Raw genomic sequence first — 15581 nt, 5'->3', positions numbered from 1 at the left:
CGTCTGGGCTGGTGCATACATCCTATCTCCTTGTCCCTCTACTACTTTCCCTTCCCTCTTCTTCCTTCTTCTACCTTTGAATGTCCTCTCCTCCTCTCACCTCTAATCATCGCCTCCCATCTTGTTGCCTACATTTCTCCCCTTTTCTCCCTTCTGCTTTTGACCCTCCCTTCTTTCTCTCCTCCTCCCTCTCCCATCTCCTTCTGTATTATCCAATGAGAGATTTTCTAAGTGCTGGAACACTGTGGCATTGGGAGATTGAGGGGAGAGGATGGGTTGATCTTTCTGTCCCAGTTCCCAGAGGAGGCAGGTACAAGAAACCTGCCATCTATGTATGGACAAAGATGGCCTCTGTGCCCATACAAGCAGAACACAAATGGAGTGAGTGGCTTTGTCCCTATGCATGGACCCAGCTCTCTCCTGCTTACAATGTAAACTGCTCCCACATCTCAGATGTAAAGGCAAGAGTCCTGGGGTGCGTGTTTAAGAAGGAACTGCAGATGCTGGAAAATCAAAGGTACAGAAAAATGCTGGAGAAACTCAGCGGGTGCAGCAACATCTATGGAGCGAAGGAAATAGGCAACGTTTCGGGCCGAAACCCTTCTTCAGTCCTAGGGCACGCCTGCTTAAAGTAGGTGATGAGCAAATGGCGTGTGTTTTTGAGACATGTATACCTCACTATTTCTCTAAACCACATATTACCTGGTCAGTCATCTTCGTTGCTCATGCTTCTTGCTGGCAATTCGGTGACCCAGCTGGGGTGCACCGGGCCCTCATGGCTGGATTGGGGCATCACCTGGGCCGGGCGCGATCATACATGTGGTGGTGGTTTCCGACTTGCTGACCACTCTGCCAATGGGTTACATTGTCTCCCACACAGGGCATGTGAAGACTCCTCCAGTCTCATCTCCTCTTCACAGGACAACAGTGGCAGCTGCAACAGTTCATAGAGTTCAGAGTCATACAGCATGGAAAAGACCATTTGGCCCACTGAGTTCGTGCCGACCATCAAGCAGCCAGTTGCCGTCATCTTACCACAATCCCATTTTATTCTTCCCATGCTCCCACCAATTCCCCCCACTCCCCCCTAAGTTCTACCCAAGGAAGCAAATGTCACTGTGGTGCAACATTCCTTCTGCCAGAGACTTTAGAGATACAGCGAGGTAACAGGCCCTTCGGCCCAGCCGGTCTGCCGACCAGCGATCACCCCGTGCGCTAACACCATCCTACACAAGAAGGACAATTTACAATTTTACCTGAGCCAATTAACCTACAAACTTGTACGTCTTTGGAGCATGGGAGGTAACTGGAGCACCTGGAGAAAACCCATGCGGTCACAGGGAGAACGTACAAACTCCATACAGGCAGCACCCGTAGACAGGATCAAACCCGGGTCTCTCCCATGCAGTTGGGGCAGGTTGGTGGAGTACCTTTGTTGTCAGGGTGTTTAGTGTGCAGCACATCCTCACCTTCCAATAAACAAGCCAACAATGACATGGTGACTCTGAGCATGTGTACATCCAAGCAGCATACAGTTCGATGACTGAGCCTGACGTGACCATGTTCCTGGAAGGAACGGTCAAACCATTTCTCTTTAGAGGCATAGAGTGATACAGCGTGGAAACAGGCTCTTTGGCCCAACTTGCCCACACCGGCCAACATGTCCCATCTACACTAGTCCCACCTGCCTGCATTTGGTCCTTACCCCTCGACACCTGTTCTATCCATGTATCCGTCTAACTGTTTCTTAAATGATCCTATTTGTAAATTGTTCCTGGAGTTTACCTCCACTCCAGATGGAGGCTTGTTGAAGAGGAGATGACAGCAAAACAATGAGGAAGATTGAGGGAAGGATGGAAGAATGACACACAATCTCGCCTGATCCCAGTCTGTACTGTTGGATCTCAGGTACTTGTTCCTGGTGACACCCTGGAAGAAGCTGGAGGCAGAAATAGACATCAAGCTACATGTATCTGGGGGTACGGTAGTAATGCTGGTAGACCACCTCACAGTGCCAAAGACCCCAGTTCATTCCCAACCCCAGACGCTGTCTAGGTGGAGTTTGCACGTTCTCCCTGTGGCCGCGTGGGTTTACCACGGGTGTTCCAGATTCCTACACAACCCAAAGAGTTATGGATTGGGATGTTAGTTGGCTTCTGTAAATCGCCCCAACTTCATGGGTGAGTCTTAGAATCTGGGGGAGGGAGCTGATGAGAATGTGGGGAGATTAAAACCGGATCAGTGTAGGGTTCAATGTAAATGGGTGGTTGGAATGGACTTGATGGGACATAGGGCCTGTTTCCATGCTGCACCTCTCTTTATCTCTCTCCTTCTAATTATGCAGTGCTGTGTATTTCCTTGTGTTAGTACCCACATTCCCTGTTTTGCTTCTTTTTACATGTTAGGCGTTATCTGTGAATTCTGTCAACCACCCCTCACGTTCACTGTTGTAACAAGTTTGCATCTTCCCCTGGTACATATGCCTTTGGAGGAGGAGTGTGGAGAGCATTAGTTATCTCTCCCCTTATCCCATTCTCATTTTTCCATCTGCCTATCGTGTTTGCCAACCTCAGGACATGGAGGAAGATTGAGGAATTTTTCTTCTCAGCAAAGGTTCAAAGGTATTTTATTGTCACGTGTACCACTTAAGGTACAGTGAAACTCGATTTACCATACAGTCATACCAAGACACACAACCACATAAAAGTTTCCATAGGCATCCACCACAACGGATTCCCCATTCCTCACTGTGATGGAAGGCACAAAGTCTAAACTTCCCTCTTTACTCTCCCGCCGTCGGGGCGATCGAAGCTCCTGGGGGCCGGGAGCTCCCGAAGTTGGTCCCTAACCAAGGGACCACGTGCTCCACGAGGTTAAAGTCCTGCTGCTGGAGCTCCAGGGTCGATCCCCGACAGGGACCGCCAGCTCCACCATGTTAAGTCCTGCAGGTTCCCGCAGTTGGAGCTCTCAAAGTTGATCCCCAGCAAGAGGGTGCCAGCTCCTTGATGTTAGACCGCAGTGCGGACGGAGATACAATGCCGAAAATAAATCGCATCTCCGTCAAGGTAAGAGATTAAAATGTTTCCGCTCCCCCCCACCCCCACAGATTAACACACAACACAATTTCCTTCTCCCTGTCTAGCCACAGATCAAAGACGCTGTAAATAATCTAGTTCTTCGTCCCACAATATGCTGGCCATCAAATATCCACTTGTATTAATCCAATTTACTGGCACTTGGTTACAGCTTCCTCACCTTGGCGACTAATAATAATTGTGTTGGGTTGTGTACGGTCAATCAGATCCATAGTTTATATAGAGAGAAAAGACATGTTCCTGTAGACTATACTGACACCAATCTCATGGAGAAATGTCACGTGTAGAATGAGCCAACTCAGATCATTGTTATTCCGTAGAGTGGATGTGGAGAGGATGTTTCCACTACTGAGAGAGTCTAAGACCAGAGTGCACACTATCAGAATAAAAGGGTGTTCCTTTGGAAAGGAGATGAGGAGGTATTTCGTTAGTCAGAGCCTGTTGCCCACTCTGAATGTTCCTGTACGTAGGAACACAATAGCTGTCCGTGTGGATGTGGGTGAGGCCACAAGTGCCTTTGAATGAGTATGTCAGGTTAAGTGGGCTTGGCTGTGAGCATGTAGCTCTCTGCGGCACTGGAGTAAGTGTTGCAATCTTTCCTCCACCTCCCCTCCCAGTGTTACCCTGGACATGAATTGTCCATGCTTGCAATTGGCGTGGTGTGCAGCTTCTGTGCCTTGTGTTAATCTTCTCCTCTTCACTCCACCTGAAGGTACAGAAACACGCTACAGGTCCGTGGGCGCCAATAGCCCTCCTGCTCCAAGGCCTGCCGCCCGCTCATCTTGTACGAGCTTAGAGAGTGAGTGTTAACTGGTGGTCCCCATCTTGGGGTCGAGGGCATCAGGCCCAACTCCGGATGCTACGCCACTTGGTGTACGGAAAACACCAAGGAGCGGCCAAATGGCAATCTCCTCCCAACCCCAATCACCTCGACACCCCCCAATCCCCAGCCACCACCCATCTGAGCTCACCACTGCCCCAGGGTCAAATCATGAGACCTTTGTGGTCTTCTTGACTCGGAACGACTGGTGCACTGGTTTGATAATTTGTCCACTGTTTTTGATTTGGATTTCAACTACGAGAGGGATGTCAATGCAAGATGTCCCACCAACAATGCACCTGGGGACGAACAGGGCCAGATGCAGAGGATTCTAGGTATGAAGTGTGCTGAGGACCACCGCACCAACAGAGTCTTAAGTGCAGCATTGCACACAGTCTTCAGGGATTGTGAGGTGCAGATGCAGAATGCTACATGGATCGATGCTTTCAGCATTTCAGGGAAGGTTGCAGAATGAGAGTGGTGCTTATTGACCTTAGAGAGATGCAGCACACAAACAGGCCCTTCAGCCTATTTAGTCCACACTGACCATCATCCACTCATTCACGCTAACCTTCCATTAATCCCATGTTGTTTCTGCCACGTTTGCATTAATCCCCCCCCCCCCCCCCCCCCCCCTTTCCATCACTCACCTACACACAAGGGGCAATATACAGCAGCCAGTTAACTGACCCAACTCACATGTTTTTGGGATGTGGGAGAAAACTGGAGCATTGGGGGAAATGATGCATTCAGAGGGAGAACTCAACACGGGTCATGACACCATTCTGCTGATTTACATTTGTCATTTTATTTGTTGATGTATCTATTATTACTGTACACTGTTTACTCTGTGAGCTTCGTGTGAACAAGGAATTTCATTGCACCCTGGTGTATATGACAATAAACTCATCTGAAGCTGAACTGCAGCTGAGGTCAGGTTTGAACCTGGGTCTTTGATGTTGTGAGGCATCGGCACCACTCACTTCGCCATTGGTTGTGAATGTAATGGTTGCCGTGCACAAACATTGCATGGTACTACTTGTTAAAGAAAGGTTGGATGACACAGGAATATGATCGAAGACAAATTATTAGCAAGTGCTGGAGTAACTCTTCGAGTCAGGCAGCATCTCTAGAGTAAATGGCAAGGTGACGTTTCAGGTCGAGACCCTTCTTCAGATATTTTATTACATTATTAGAAATTGGGAGTAAGAGGCATAATTTGAATGCAGTCTGTATGCTTAGAAAGAACAGAATAGCATCCAGGACCTGCATGGTGAAAGATTGCCACAGGCACAGTGAACGTTCGCTCAAGCAGATAAACCCTGGCTGATTTGACACCATCACGACCAATTTGTAATTCAAAGCTCCAGTTTATCTCCTGTCTTAGCCCTGCCTGGGTGAAGACACGCTCAGACCTCACCCGTGCCATCTTAAGGCATCATTAATTAGTTCTTTATCCAACCCTACTCGAATGATCATGCACTGCCGTTCCTACTGGGAACCAGCGTGACTGGGGAAACATGCAGTGTCCACACAGACACTGGCCACCTGAGGGAGGAACAAGTGGGAATGGGTTTGCAGCAGAGGAGACCATTCTACCCAGGTCTTCAGGAGGCAATGGCCTGCCAAACAACGGCGAGACACTTAGGGGTGACTTCTGTGTTTCAGTAAAGCTAGTCATAGAGCATGGAGACAGGCCCTTTGACCCAACTTGGCCACACCGACCAAAACGTCCCATTTACACTGGTCCCACCTGTGTATGTTTGACCCATATCCCTCTTAACCGGTCCTATCCTTTGTACCTGTCTAATTGTTTCTTAAACTTTGCAATAGTCCCTGCCTCAACTACCTCCTCTGGCAGGTCGTTCCGTACACCCACCATCCTTTGTGTGAAAAAGTTACCCCTCAGATTCCCATTAAATCTTTCCTCCTTCACCTTAAATCTATGTCCTCTGGTTTTTGATTCCCAACTCTGGGCAAGAAACTCTGCGTCTACCCGATCTATTCCTCTCAACCTCTCCCTATAGCTCAGACCCTCGAGTCCTGGCAACATCCTTGTAAATCTTCTCTGCACCCTTTGCAACTTGACAACATCGACAGGTGACATTTAATCCAGTGGAGCGAGACATGGACCTCAATTCCTTCCGCAGAGCGACTCTAAAACTTGCTTGCCTGGCTCACTCCAGGCTGGAGATGTTGGCAGCATCTTGATATTTGCCTCCCCATCCTGGTGTACTGTAGGATCTCCATTCAAAGACAGCCTCTCACCCACCACTTCTTCACGTTCGGCCCTGTTTGTAAGCTGCCACTTGTAAGTGGATGCATTAGGATTTTGGGCATTCCCACAGTGCAGGGTCCATTGAATGCAGAAATATCAATCTGCGCCCACCACAGATAGGCCTCTCCTGCGCAGGGGTAACAAAGAGATTTCACTCAATCAATGGCAGCTTAATGTGTGTGTGACCTCGGGCAACGTTGCGATGTACAGGGTGATGTTTGGTCGGAGATGTGCTAACTACATTTGAGCCACTGTAACAAACTCAAGGTGAACTAGATGACAAAGTATGTCTGCAGACATGTTTAGTGGTTAAATCCACACACTCAGGCACGTGCTTACATAGATACATAGATAGATACATAGAAAATAGGTGCAGGAGTAGGCCATTCAGCCCTTCGACCCGGCACCGCCATTCAATATGATCATGGCTGATCATCCAACTCAGTATCCCGTACCTGCCTTCTCTCCATACCCCCTGATCCCTTTAGCCACAAGGGCCACATCTAACTCCCTCTTAAATATAGCCAATGAACTAGCCTCAACTACCCTCTGTGGCAGAGTTCCAGAGATTCACCACTCTCTGTGTGAAAAAATGTTTTTCTCATCTTGGTCTTAAAGGATTTCCCCCTGATCCTTAAGCTGTGACCCCTTGTCCTGGACCTCCCCAACATCGGGAACAATCTTCCTGCATCTAGCCTGTCCAACCCCTTAAGAATTTTGTAAGTTTCTATAAGATCCCCCCTCAATCTCCTAAATTCTAGCGAGTATAAGCCGAGTCTATCCAGTCTTTCGTCATATGAAAGTCCTGACATCCCAGGAATCAGTCTGGTGAACCTTCACTGCACTCCCTCTATGGCAATAATGTCCTTCCTCAGAGTTGGAGACCAAAACTGTACGTAATGCTGCAGGTGTGGTCTCACCAAGACCCTGTACAACTGCAGTAGAACCTCCCTTCTCCTATACTCAAATCCTTTTGCTATGAAGATAATCTCAACATACAAAATGTATTAGTCTTTAAACTTTAGAGATACAGCGTGGAAACAGGCCCTTTGGCCCACTGAGTTTGTGCTGGCCAGTGATCGCCCCATACACTAGCACTATCCGACACACTAGCAATAAGTTACAGAAGCCAATTAACCTACAAACCTGCACGCCTTTGGAGTGTGGGAGGAAATTGGAGTACACGGAGAAAACCCACGCGATCACAGGGAGAACGTACAAATTCTGTCCAGACAGCACCCGTTGTCAGGATGAAACCTGGGTCCCTGGCTGGAAGGCAGCAACTCTACCACTGCACCACTGTGATATACATCCTGGAACCTTGCAAAAACATTCCACGGTAATCAGACATCGAGACAACGAGTGTGTAGGATAGAACTGTGTACGGGGTGAGTGCTGGTCGGCACAGTCTTGGTGGGGCAATGGGCCTGTTTCAGCATTGTATCTCTAATTTCTAAAGTCTAAAGAGACTGATCTTGCCCTCGTACTCCCTGCATGATCTCATTGTGTTGGGGAGTACATTTGGCAGTGAGGAGGATGGAGGGGCCACCTAGATAGACCCACTTCAGCCTGAGTCTCATGACAGTCACGTCTGTAACAAACTCCCAGTTCACCAGCAGATGCAGCCCTTACATTCACACTCGCATGCCACAACCCCTTCAGAGAAAAAAAGTTATGATGTTCATAAGTTCTAGGAGCTGAATTAGGCCATTTGGCCCATCAAGTCTACTCCGCCATTTAATCATGGCTGATCTATCTTTCCCTCTCAACCCCATCCTCCTGCCTTCTCCACATTGTCCCTGACACCCATACTAATCGAGAATTCTGTCAATCTCTGCCTTAAAAATATCCATTGACAGCCTCAATAGCCATCTTTGGTAATAAGTTCCACAGATTCACCACCCTCTGACTAATCCTCATCTCCTTTCTAAAGCGATGTCCTTTTATCCTGAGGCCGATGGCCGATGGTCTCAGACTGTCCATCTAGTGGAAACATCCTCTCCACATCCACTCTTTCCAGGCATTTCACTTTCAGTAATTCAAGCCATTTTGAATGTGAAAGCCAACTAATCAGCGTGGTGCTGTTTTATAATGCCTGCATTCCACACACCACTGCATGTCCTGGTATTCCCTGCAATGCTACCCTTGAGATGACTAACCTCTCTGTACAAGGGACTACGGGGCTACTCGAGAGCATCCCTGAACAGCCGACAGGCCCAGAAGGCCCAGCCCCACAGAGATCTTATAAGGAGTGCCAGTGGGTGGAACCATTTCAACAGCAGGCAGCGCTCAGCAACTAAGTCGTGGGACCGTGAGGATGCTGTTGGTCTGAACCAAGACAGCATGGAGTGCTCTCCACTGCTGGGGTGATCCTATGGATGAGTCGGAAAACCCGTCGCAACACGGTTGTGACCCTGTGCCGCCTGCGGTCCTGATGTCCACAGCACGAGTTGACTGGCTGGGCCGACACTGCAGCATGCAGGCTTTATCGCACGTCAGCTGAGCCTGCAATCTCGCATGCTGCACGGGAAAACACGCCTATACAAAAGGTAGACATGTCAGGCAGCATCTCTGCAGAAAAGGAATAGATGACATTTCGGGTCAGACCCTTCTTCTAACCAGAGTTGAACAACACTTCATGTTGAGAAGAATGGGCAGCAACATCTATCAAAAGCTTGTTTCCTCTGGAGTGTAGATGAATGTGGCAATATGTAAATTCCCCAGGGGGCTGGAGGGGCTGATGTCTTCTTGTGTGGGAGACTCTGAAACTAGGTGTCATTGATTAACAACAAGGGGACATAGAAGACTAGATGCTGGGGTCTTGAGCACAAAGCAATCTGCTGAAGGAATTCTGCTGGCCAGGCATCAACTTAATAGTTTTTTTTAGAAACAGGTACAGCGTGGAAACTGGCTCGTCACCCCGCTGAGTCCGCATCGACCAATGATCACCTCGTGCACCAGTCCTATTCTAGACACTAAGAAGTGACAATTTCAGAAGCCAATTAACCTACAAACCTGTATATACTTGCAAACGTGGGAGGAAACTGGAGCACCTGGAGAAAACCCTCGCGGTCACAGAGAATGTACAAGCTCCATACCGACGGCACCCGTAGTCAGGATCGAACCCAGATCTCCAGCGCTGTGAGGCAGCAACTCTACCACTACACCACCGTGCCACATCTGGGGAAGGAAATGGACTGATGGCTTTTCAAACCTGAAGAAAGATCCCAACACAGAGACGAGATGAGCATTTATTTCTCTCAAGAGGGTCACCAGATCTCTGGAATTCCTTGTGGTGTGAGCAGATCTTTGAATCTTATTGAGGCAGAGATGAACTGCGAGGAGATGCCAGGGGTGGGCGTAGGCAAGCTTCCAAGGGCTCAAGGGGCCAAATGGCCTCTCCTTGCTCCCAGTTTGTGTTTATGTCGTGGTGTCCAGTTTTAAATGTGGACTTTCAGGCAGCCTTCCATAGCTTTGGGCATTGTATTGGCCTCCATGGCGTGACCTGGGAGAGAAGGAAGAGGTTGAATGGCGGGGTATGTGATCCAGCTGGGCCGCACATAGGGTTTGGAGAAGGCTGGCCATCATCGACCCCCTGTGTGAGCCCACCCCCTCAGGGTACAGGACCAGTGTGTCTTCTTGCTTCCACCACCCATGCCGATACCTCTGCAGGTGGTCATGAGTGTGAAACCGATTGAATCATTGCCATCGCTGCCTTCTGCTGTGTCCTCACTGCCTGCTCTGCTTTCATAGAGTCTGGAAGCTCAAACACAGGCCTTTTGGCCCATCGAGTCCAGCCTGACCACAGACCACCCAGTTAACCCTAATCCCATTTCATTCTCTCCACATTCCCACCATCTCCCCCTAATTCTACCCCTCATGTTCACCCAAGGGTCAATTGCCAGCTGCGAATTAACCTATTGTGATGTGGGAGGAAACAGGAGCACCTGGAGCAAACCCACAGTGTCATGCAAACTCCACACAGACAGCGGCAGAGGTCAGAATTGAACCTGGGGCTCTGGGGCTGTGAGGCAGCGGCTCTTCCAGCTGTACCACTGCCCTGCCCAAAGATTCAAGGAGTTGGGAGAGCAGCACAAGGCGTAAGACATAGGAGCAGAATTAGGCCATTCAGCCCATCAAGTCTGCTTCGCCGGCATGATGAATTAAGATCAAGTTCAAGTTCTATGCACGAACAACCAAGCATCAACAACCAGGTAATCTGCAGTAACTTAGGTTGACGAGCCCTGATGACCACAAGCCTGGAGGTGAGGAGTCATTGTTGGCCTGATGACTGGAGGTGAGGATTGGGCCCAGCTGGCTGGAGTTTGGAGGCAGTCGCTCTACTAGCTGCACCACTCTTCCTGGATGCCTGATGTAGAGAAGGCAGGAGAGGTTTGGGGATGGGGAGGGATGGCGTGTGTACATCAGGACCACCTAGGAGAGGGATAAGGCAACGCGAGGGACACTCCCTGCCCTGCCCACTTGGATCCCCATAAACATGCCGTCCAACTGTTGTCTTCCCACTGGCCATGCTTCTGATTCCAGGAAACCTCCAGGCCTCTGGTTCGGAGGCTTCTTCCCCTCTGTTCCTGCTCCACCAAGGGGTCCCCATGCAGGGTCCAATACCTGGCTCAGATTCCCTTGAGGAATACGTTTCTGCCCCAATCATAGTCGGACAGGCCCTTCAGCCCACCAACCTGAAAACCTCCCCTATTATTCCAAAGATGATGCCTGACCTGCTGAGTTACTCCAGCACTTTGTGTCCATCCCTCCTCTAATCCAGGCAACATCCTGGTGATCCTGTTCCGCATAATTCCCGTACTCCTCCCTGACACATACTTGTCCAGATGCTTCTTCAATGCTGTGAGAGTCTCTGCCTCCACCACGCTCACAGGCAGAGTTGTCCAAACACCAACCGCCCTCTGTTCTGGGAGTGTGGCAAATATCATCTAGTGAACCAGCTGACGAGCCACTGCCATTTTTGTGGGATTTTGCCGTGATTCAAGAGCAGTTAAAGCATCTGAAAGACCTACAGCACAGAAACCGGCTCCCAGGCCCACCGTATCCATGACAACCATCAAGTACCTATCCACGGGGCGGTGGGAGAGTTGCTGCCTTCCAGCGCCAGAGACCCGGGTTTGATCCTGACTGCAGGTGCTGTCTCTATGGACTTTGTACGTTCTCCCCGTGACAGCGTTGGGTTTCTCCGAGTGTTCCAGTTTCTCTCCACACTACGAACAGATTTGCAGGTTAATTTGATCAGTAAAAATTGTAAAGTGTCCCTAGTGTGTAGGATGGTGCTAATGTGCAGGGTGATCGTTGGTCGGCATGGAATCGGCGGGCCGAATGGCCTGTTTCCGCACTGTATCAGCACTTGGTCCATGATCTCATAAAGGCTGGCGATAAAATTGCTCATCGAAATGCTTTTGAAAAGTTGGGAGAGACTCTGCCTCCAACAACTCCTCAGGCAGTAAAATTCAAACCTTAACCACCCTATTATTGAAAGATTTCCCACTCAGATCACCTCTAAACCTCTTTCATCTCACCTTAAACCAATGCTCTCGAATTTGACATGCCCCCACCATGGGAACAGCATTTCTTAAAATCAACTCTTTTTATCCCAGATAATTTTGCGTACTTTGAGAAGGGAATTTAATTCTAGATTAGTAAGGGTGTCGGGGGTTAGGGGGAAAAGGTAGCAGAATGAGGTTGAGAGGGAGAGGTAGATCAGCCATGATTGAATAGTGGCGTGTTCTTATTCTACCATTCACCCAAATTTGAAGGGCACTTTACAATTAACCCAACAACCTGTATGGGTTGGGATGTAGGGGGAATCCAGAGCACCCGAAAGAAAGGCTACATCAAATAGCCCCGAGAGGGAATGTGACGGGATCAGCGCACAATAGTCTGGGTTCTTTTTTCCAGAAATTTCAAAATGGAAGGCTGCTGTTTCCTGGCCTCACAGAGAGAGAGATCAGAGCTTGTCAGTTGGAAGAGATTCCACTTGAAGCTTACAGTTCCACTAAGGGAAAACAGAGAATGATCCCACATGATGTGTGAATGTCTTCCATTTAAAGGCAAGGTTTGCCCTGGGCCTTGGCAACTGAGTCCTGGCCTTCACCATCCAGTCCTGAGCATGTTTCGCTGCAACCCCTATGTCCAGACACTCATGATCTTCCCCCTGCCCCATCCATGGACCGGGACCCACCCCCCTTTCCCCAGACTTTTTTAAATGTTTCCCATCTTGGGAAGTGAGCAGCAAATTGATTTATTTTGCGGACATTGCTAATTCATTGCTAACTCGTTGCGAAGGGTGAGTCAGTGATGCATATATGCACAGAACATCATGGCACAGATGACAGTGCAGCGGTAGAGTTGCTGCCTTACAGCGCCAGAGACCCAGGTTCCACCCTGACTACGGGCGCAGTCTGTACACAGTTGTGCTTCCTCCCCGTGCCCGCGTGGGCTTTCTCCGGGTGCTCTGCTCTTTATCCCACATTCCAAGGATGTGCAGGTTTGTATGTTGATTGGCTTCAATAAAGATTGTAAATTGTCCCTAGTGTGTAGGATAGTGCTAGTTTACGGAGCTCCCTAGTCTGCGGTGGGCTGAAGGGCTTGTTTCCACGTTGTCTCTTTAAGCTAAACTAAACTAGATGGAGCATGAGAGGTCTAGATCCCCAGAAAGTCTCAATCAAAGCACGGTCGTGAGTGAGCCCATTTCATTCAAGGGTTGATCTGTTGACACTGTGACCACCCCCCTCCCACCACCCACCCCCTCGCAAAGAATGCGAGCGAGGGAGATAGAGAGAGAGAGAGAGAGCGACAGAGAAGAGAGAGTGAGGAAAAGAGAAAAAGAGGTCGAGGGGAAGGAGTGAGAGAATGAGAGAGAGGAAGAGAGAGAATGTGCGTGAGAGAGGGAAAAAAGAAGAGAAGAGAGATAGAAGAGAAAGGGAGAGGGAAAGATCGAGAGAATGTGAGAGAGGAAGAGGGGGAGTTCCACTGTCTGGTGTCTGAGGTGCAACACTTTGTGCATTACAGGTTCGTTGGCCTCGTATAACCTGCCGAGCACTGGGGACCTGTACATGGGCATGCAGGCACTCAACGGCGACACCTACCAGCAGACCCAGGTCGGAGCCAACGTGCAGTCACAGGTAGGAGAGCAGGCAAGGCAAGCTGCTGCAGAACCAGCTGGGAGGGGCTAGAGACCGGCTCACCCCTCATCACTCTCTAGTCGCCTGGCCAAGACTGAGGGTTGACAGAGAGGTTACATACCATGGGGGAAATGTTCACCAACCCGCTAGGCTCCAGAGAGGCTGAATAACATCTTACAGCAGAGGGTGATGACGCATCAGGACCCTGTACAACAGCACCCAACGTGTGATGATGCCTTCTACTCAAGGGGCAGCATTGTGAATCCCTCTGTCTTTAGTCTTATACTCCTAGTGTAAGGAGCTCTTACAATGGCCCCTGGTGCTAGTCCAAGCTTTGAGGTACTGGACGATTATGAACGTCCGCCTCATTACTGCACCCTGCAAGATTGTAGACCTTGTCCGATGCTGCAGGCTAGAATGGATGTGTGGGTGGCCCCCTCCCATTCCTGACTGGGTCACAGAGGTGTCACGGTGGCGCAGCAGTAGAGATGCTGCCTCACAGCGCCAAAGACCCAGGTTTGATCGTGAACTCGGGCACTGTCTGTACAAAGTTTGTACATTCACCCTGTGCCCGCCTAAGTTTTCACCGGGTGCTCCGGTTTCCTCCCACACTCCAAAGATATGTAGGGATGTAGGTTATTTGGCTTTGGTAAAATTGTAAATTGTGTCTTGTGTGTAGGATAGTGCTAGTGTATGGAGTAATCGCTGGTCGGCACGGACTTGGTGGGCCGAAGGGCCTGTTTCCACTAATCTCTGTATCTCTAAAGTCTAAAGACTGTAACCCACTGGTCCCCAAAATCTCTCGTTATGCCCACTCTCCAACTATTTTAATGCCAGCAGCAGGGATGGCCCATCCTCTGGCAGGCCAGTCATGTTGTGCGCTAGCCTTTATCCCATAGTATCGACAACCTAGCTTCAGAACAGATAGTTCGACAAAATGGTCGCCCAGCCTTGAGGCCAATGTTGCCAGTGTAGAGAGGGCTCCAACCAACCTCACTCCCAATGCATTTCGTTGTCTCTGTACTGTACACTGACAATGACAATTAAAATTGAATCTGAATCTGAATCTGAATCCCAACCCTCCTGAACTCATGGTACCGTCCAACTATCTCCCGCTTCAAATGGGCAGTGAAACTATGGGTGGATAGACACACGGGGCTGGAGTAACTCAGCGAGTCAGGCAGCATCTAGGGTGAAAATGGATAGGTGAGGTTTCAGGTTGGCTGATTAATGGCTAGAGTCAACGTGATCCCAAGAGGAATATATTATTGGAAACTATGGAACTGGTTGTTTAGGATGGGGGCACAAGGGGGGGGAGGGGATAGGTTTGTAGAAGTTACCTAAAATTAGAGAATTCAACATTGACAATGCGAGGTTGTAAGCGACCCAAGAGAAATATGAGGTGCTGCTGTGCCTCCAGTTTGTGTGTGGCCTAACGGCCTCCTATACACATGGACTCTGGGTGGATGTTGCTCCCATTGCACAGGAGGGTGTGGGGAAGGTGATAGGGAGCAGTTCTAAGGGACCATCTGTGGAGCCTGAGCTTCCACTACTCTGCTCTTCCCTTCTGAGAAGTGTAAGGGGGAGCCACAGGGCGAGAGAGGCAGGAGGATGGCCCATCATGTACATGGCGACACTAACCGCAAGACAGGCCGATCATCTGACTCTCCCCAACAAGGGACAGGTGTAGGAAGGAACTGCAGATGCTGCTTTACACCAAAGATAGACACAAAATGCTGGAGTCACTCAGGCAGCATCTCTGGAGAAAAAGGAATGGGTAACGTTTCGGGTCAAAATCCTCCTTCAGACTGAGAGTGAGGATAGGAGGGTTCTGAACCTTTTCCTACCTCTAGTTTCCCTCCCCCCATGACTCTCAGTCTGAAGAAGGGTTTCGACCCGAAACATCATGTATTCCTTTTCTCCAGAGATGCGGTCTGACCCGCTGAATTACTCCAGCTTTTTATGTCTACCAAGGGATGAGTGTAGCAGGCTGGGGCTTGGGACTCCTTCATTTCTCCACAGGGGGCTGTAAACTATAACCCCTGGACTAAACTAAAGGAAACCTCTTCCTTCTCTCCCAGGTGGACTCCCTCCGTCACGTCATCAACCAGACCGGAGGATACAGCGATGCCTTGGGAGCGGGACGGATGTACAGTCCACAACCCTTGAATGTAAGGAAGCTACCCCCTCCTCCTCTCTACCTCCAGTCCCACGACTTGGAGAGCAGAGCCCCACCG

The 15581-nt window shown here is 49.6% G+C and overlaps 1 protein-coding gene across 2 annotated transcripts in view; it reads left to right on the top strand.

Annotated features, from left to right (window-relative positions):
* Positions 1 to 15581, top strand: part of LOC129701058 (pre-B-cell leukemia transcription factor 1-like) — a 258569-nt gene that overhangs the window by 228696 nt on the left and 14292 nt on the right. For both annotated transcript variants that reach the window (XM_055642006.1, XM_055642005.1), the window contains exons 7-9: positions 3808 to 3894; positions 13232 to 13344; positions 15426 to 15515. In XM_055642006.1, coding sequence (XP_055497981.1) covers positions 3808 to 3894; positions 13232 to 13344; positions 15426 to 15515 — 290 coding nt within the window. The remainder of the gene's footprint in view (positions 1 to 3807; positions 3895 to 13231; positions 13345 to 15425; positions 15516 to 15581) is intronic.

This window comes from Leucoraja erinacea, chromosome 10 (genome assembly GCF_028641065.1).
Source record: "Leucoraja erinacea ecotype New England chromosome 10, Leri_hhj_1, whole genome shotgun sequence".
Classification (NCBI taxonomy): Eukaryota; Metazoa; Chordata; class Chondrichthyes; order Rajiformes; family Rajidae; genus Leucoraja; species Leucoraja erinaceus.
Note: the sequence above shows the minus strand (reverse complement) of the source record. Positions and strands in the feature narration are given on the sequence as shown.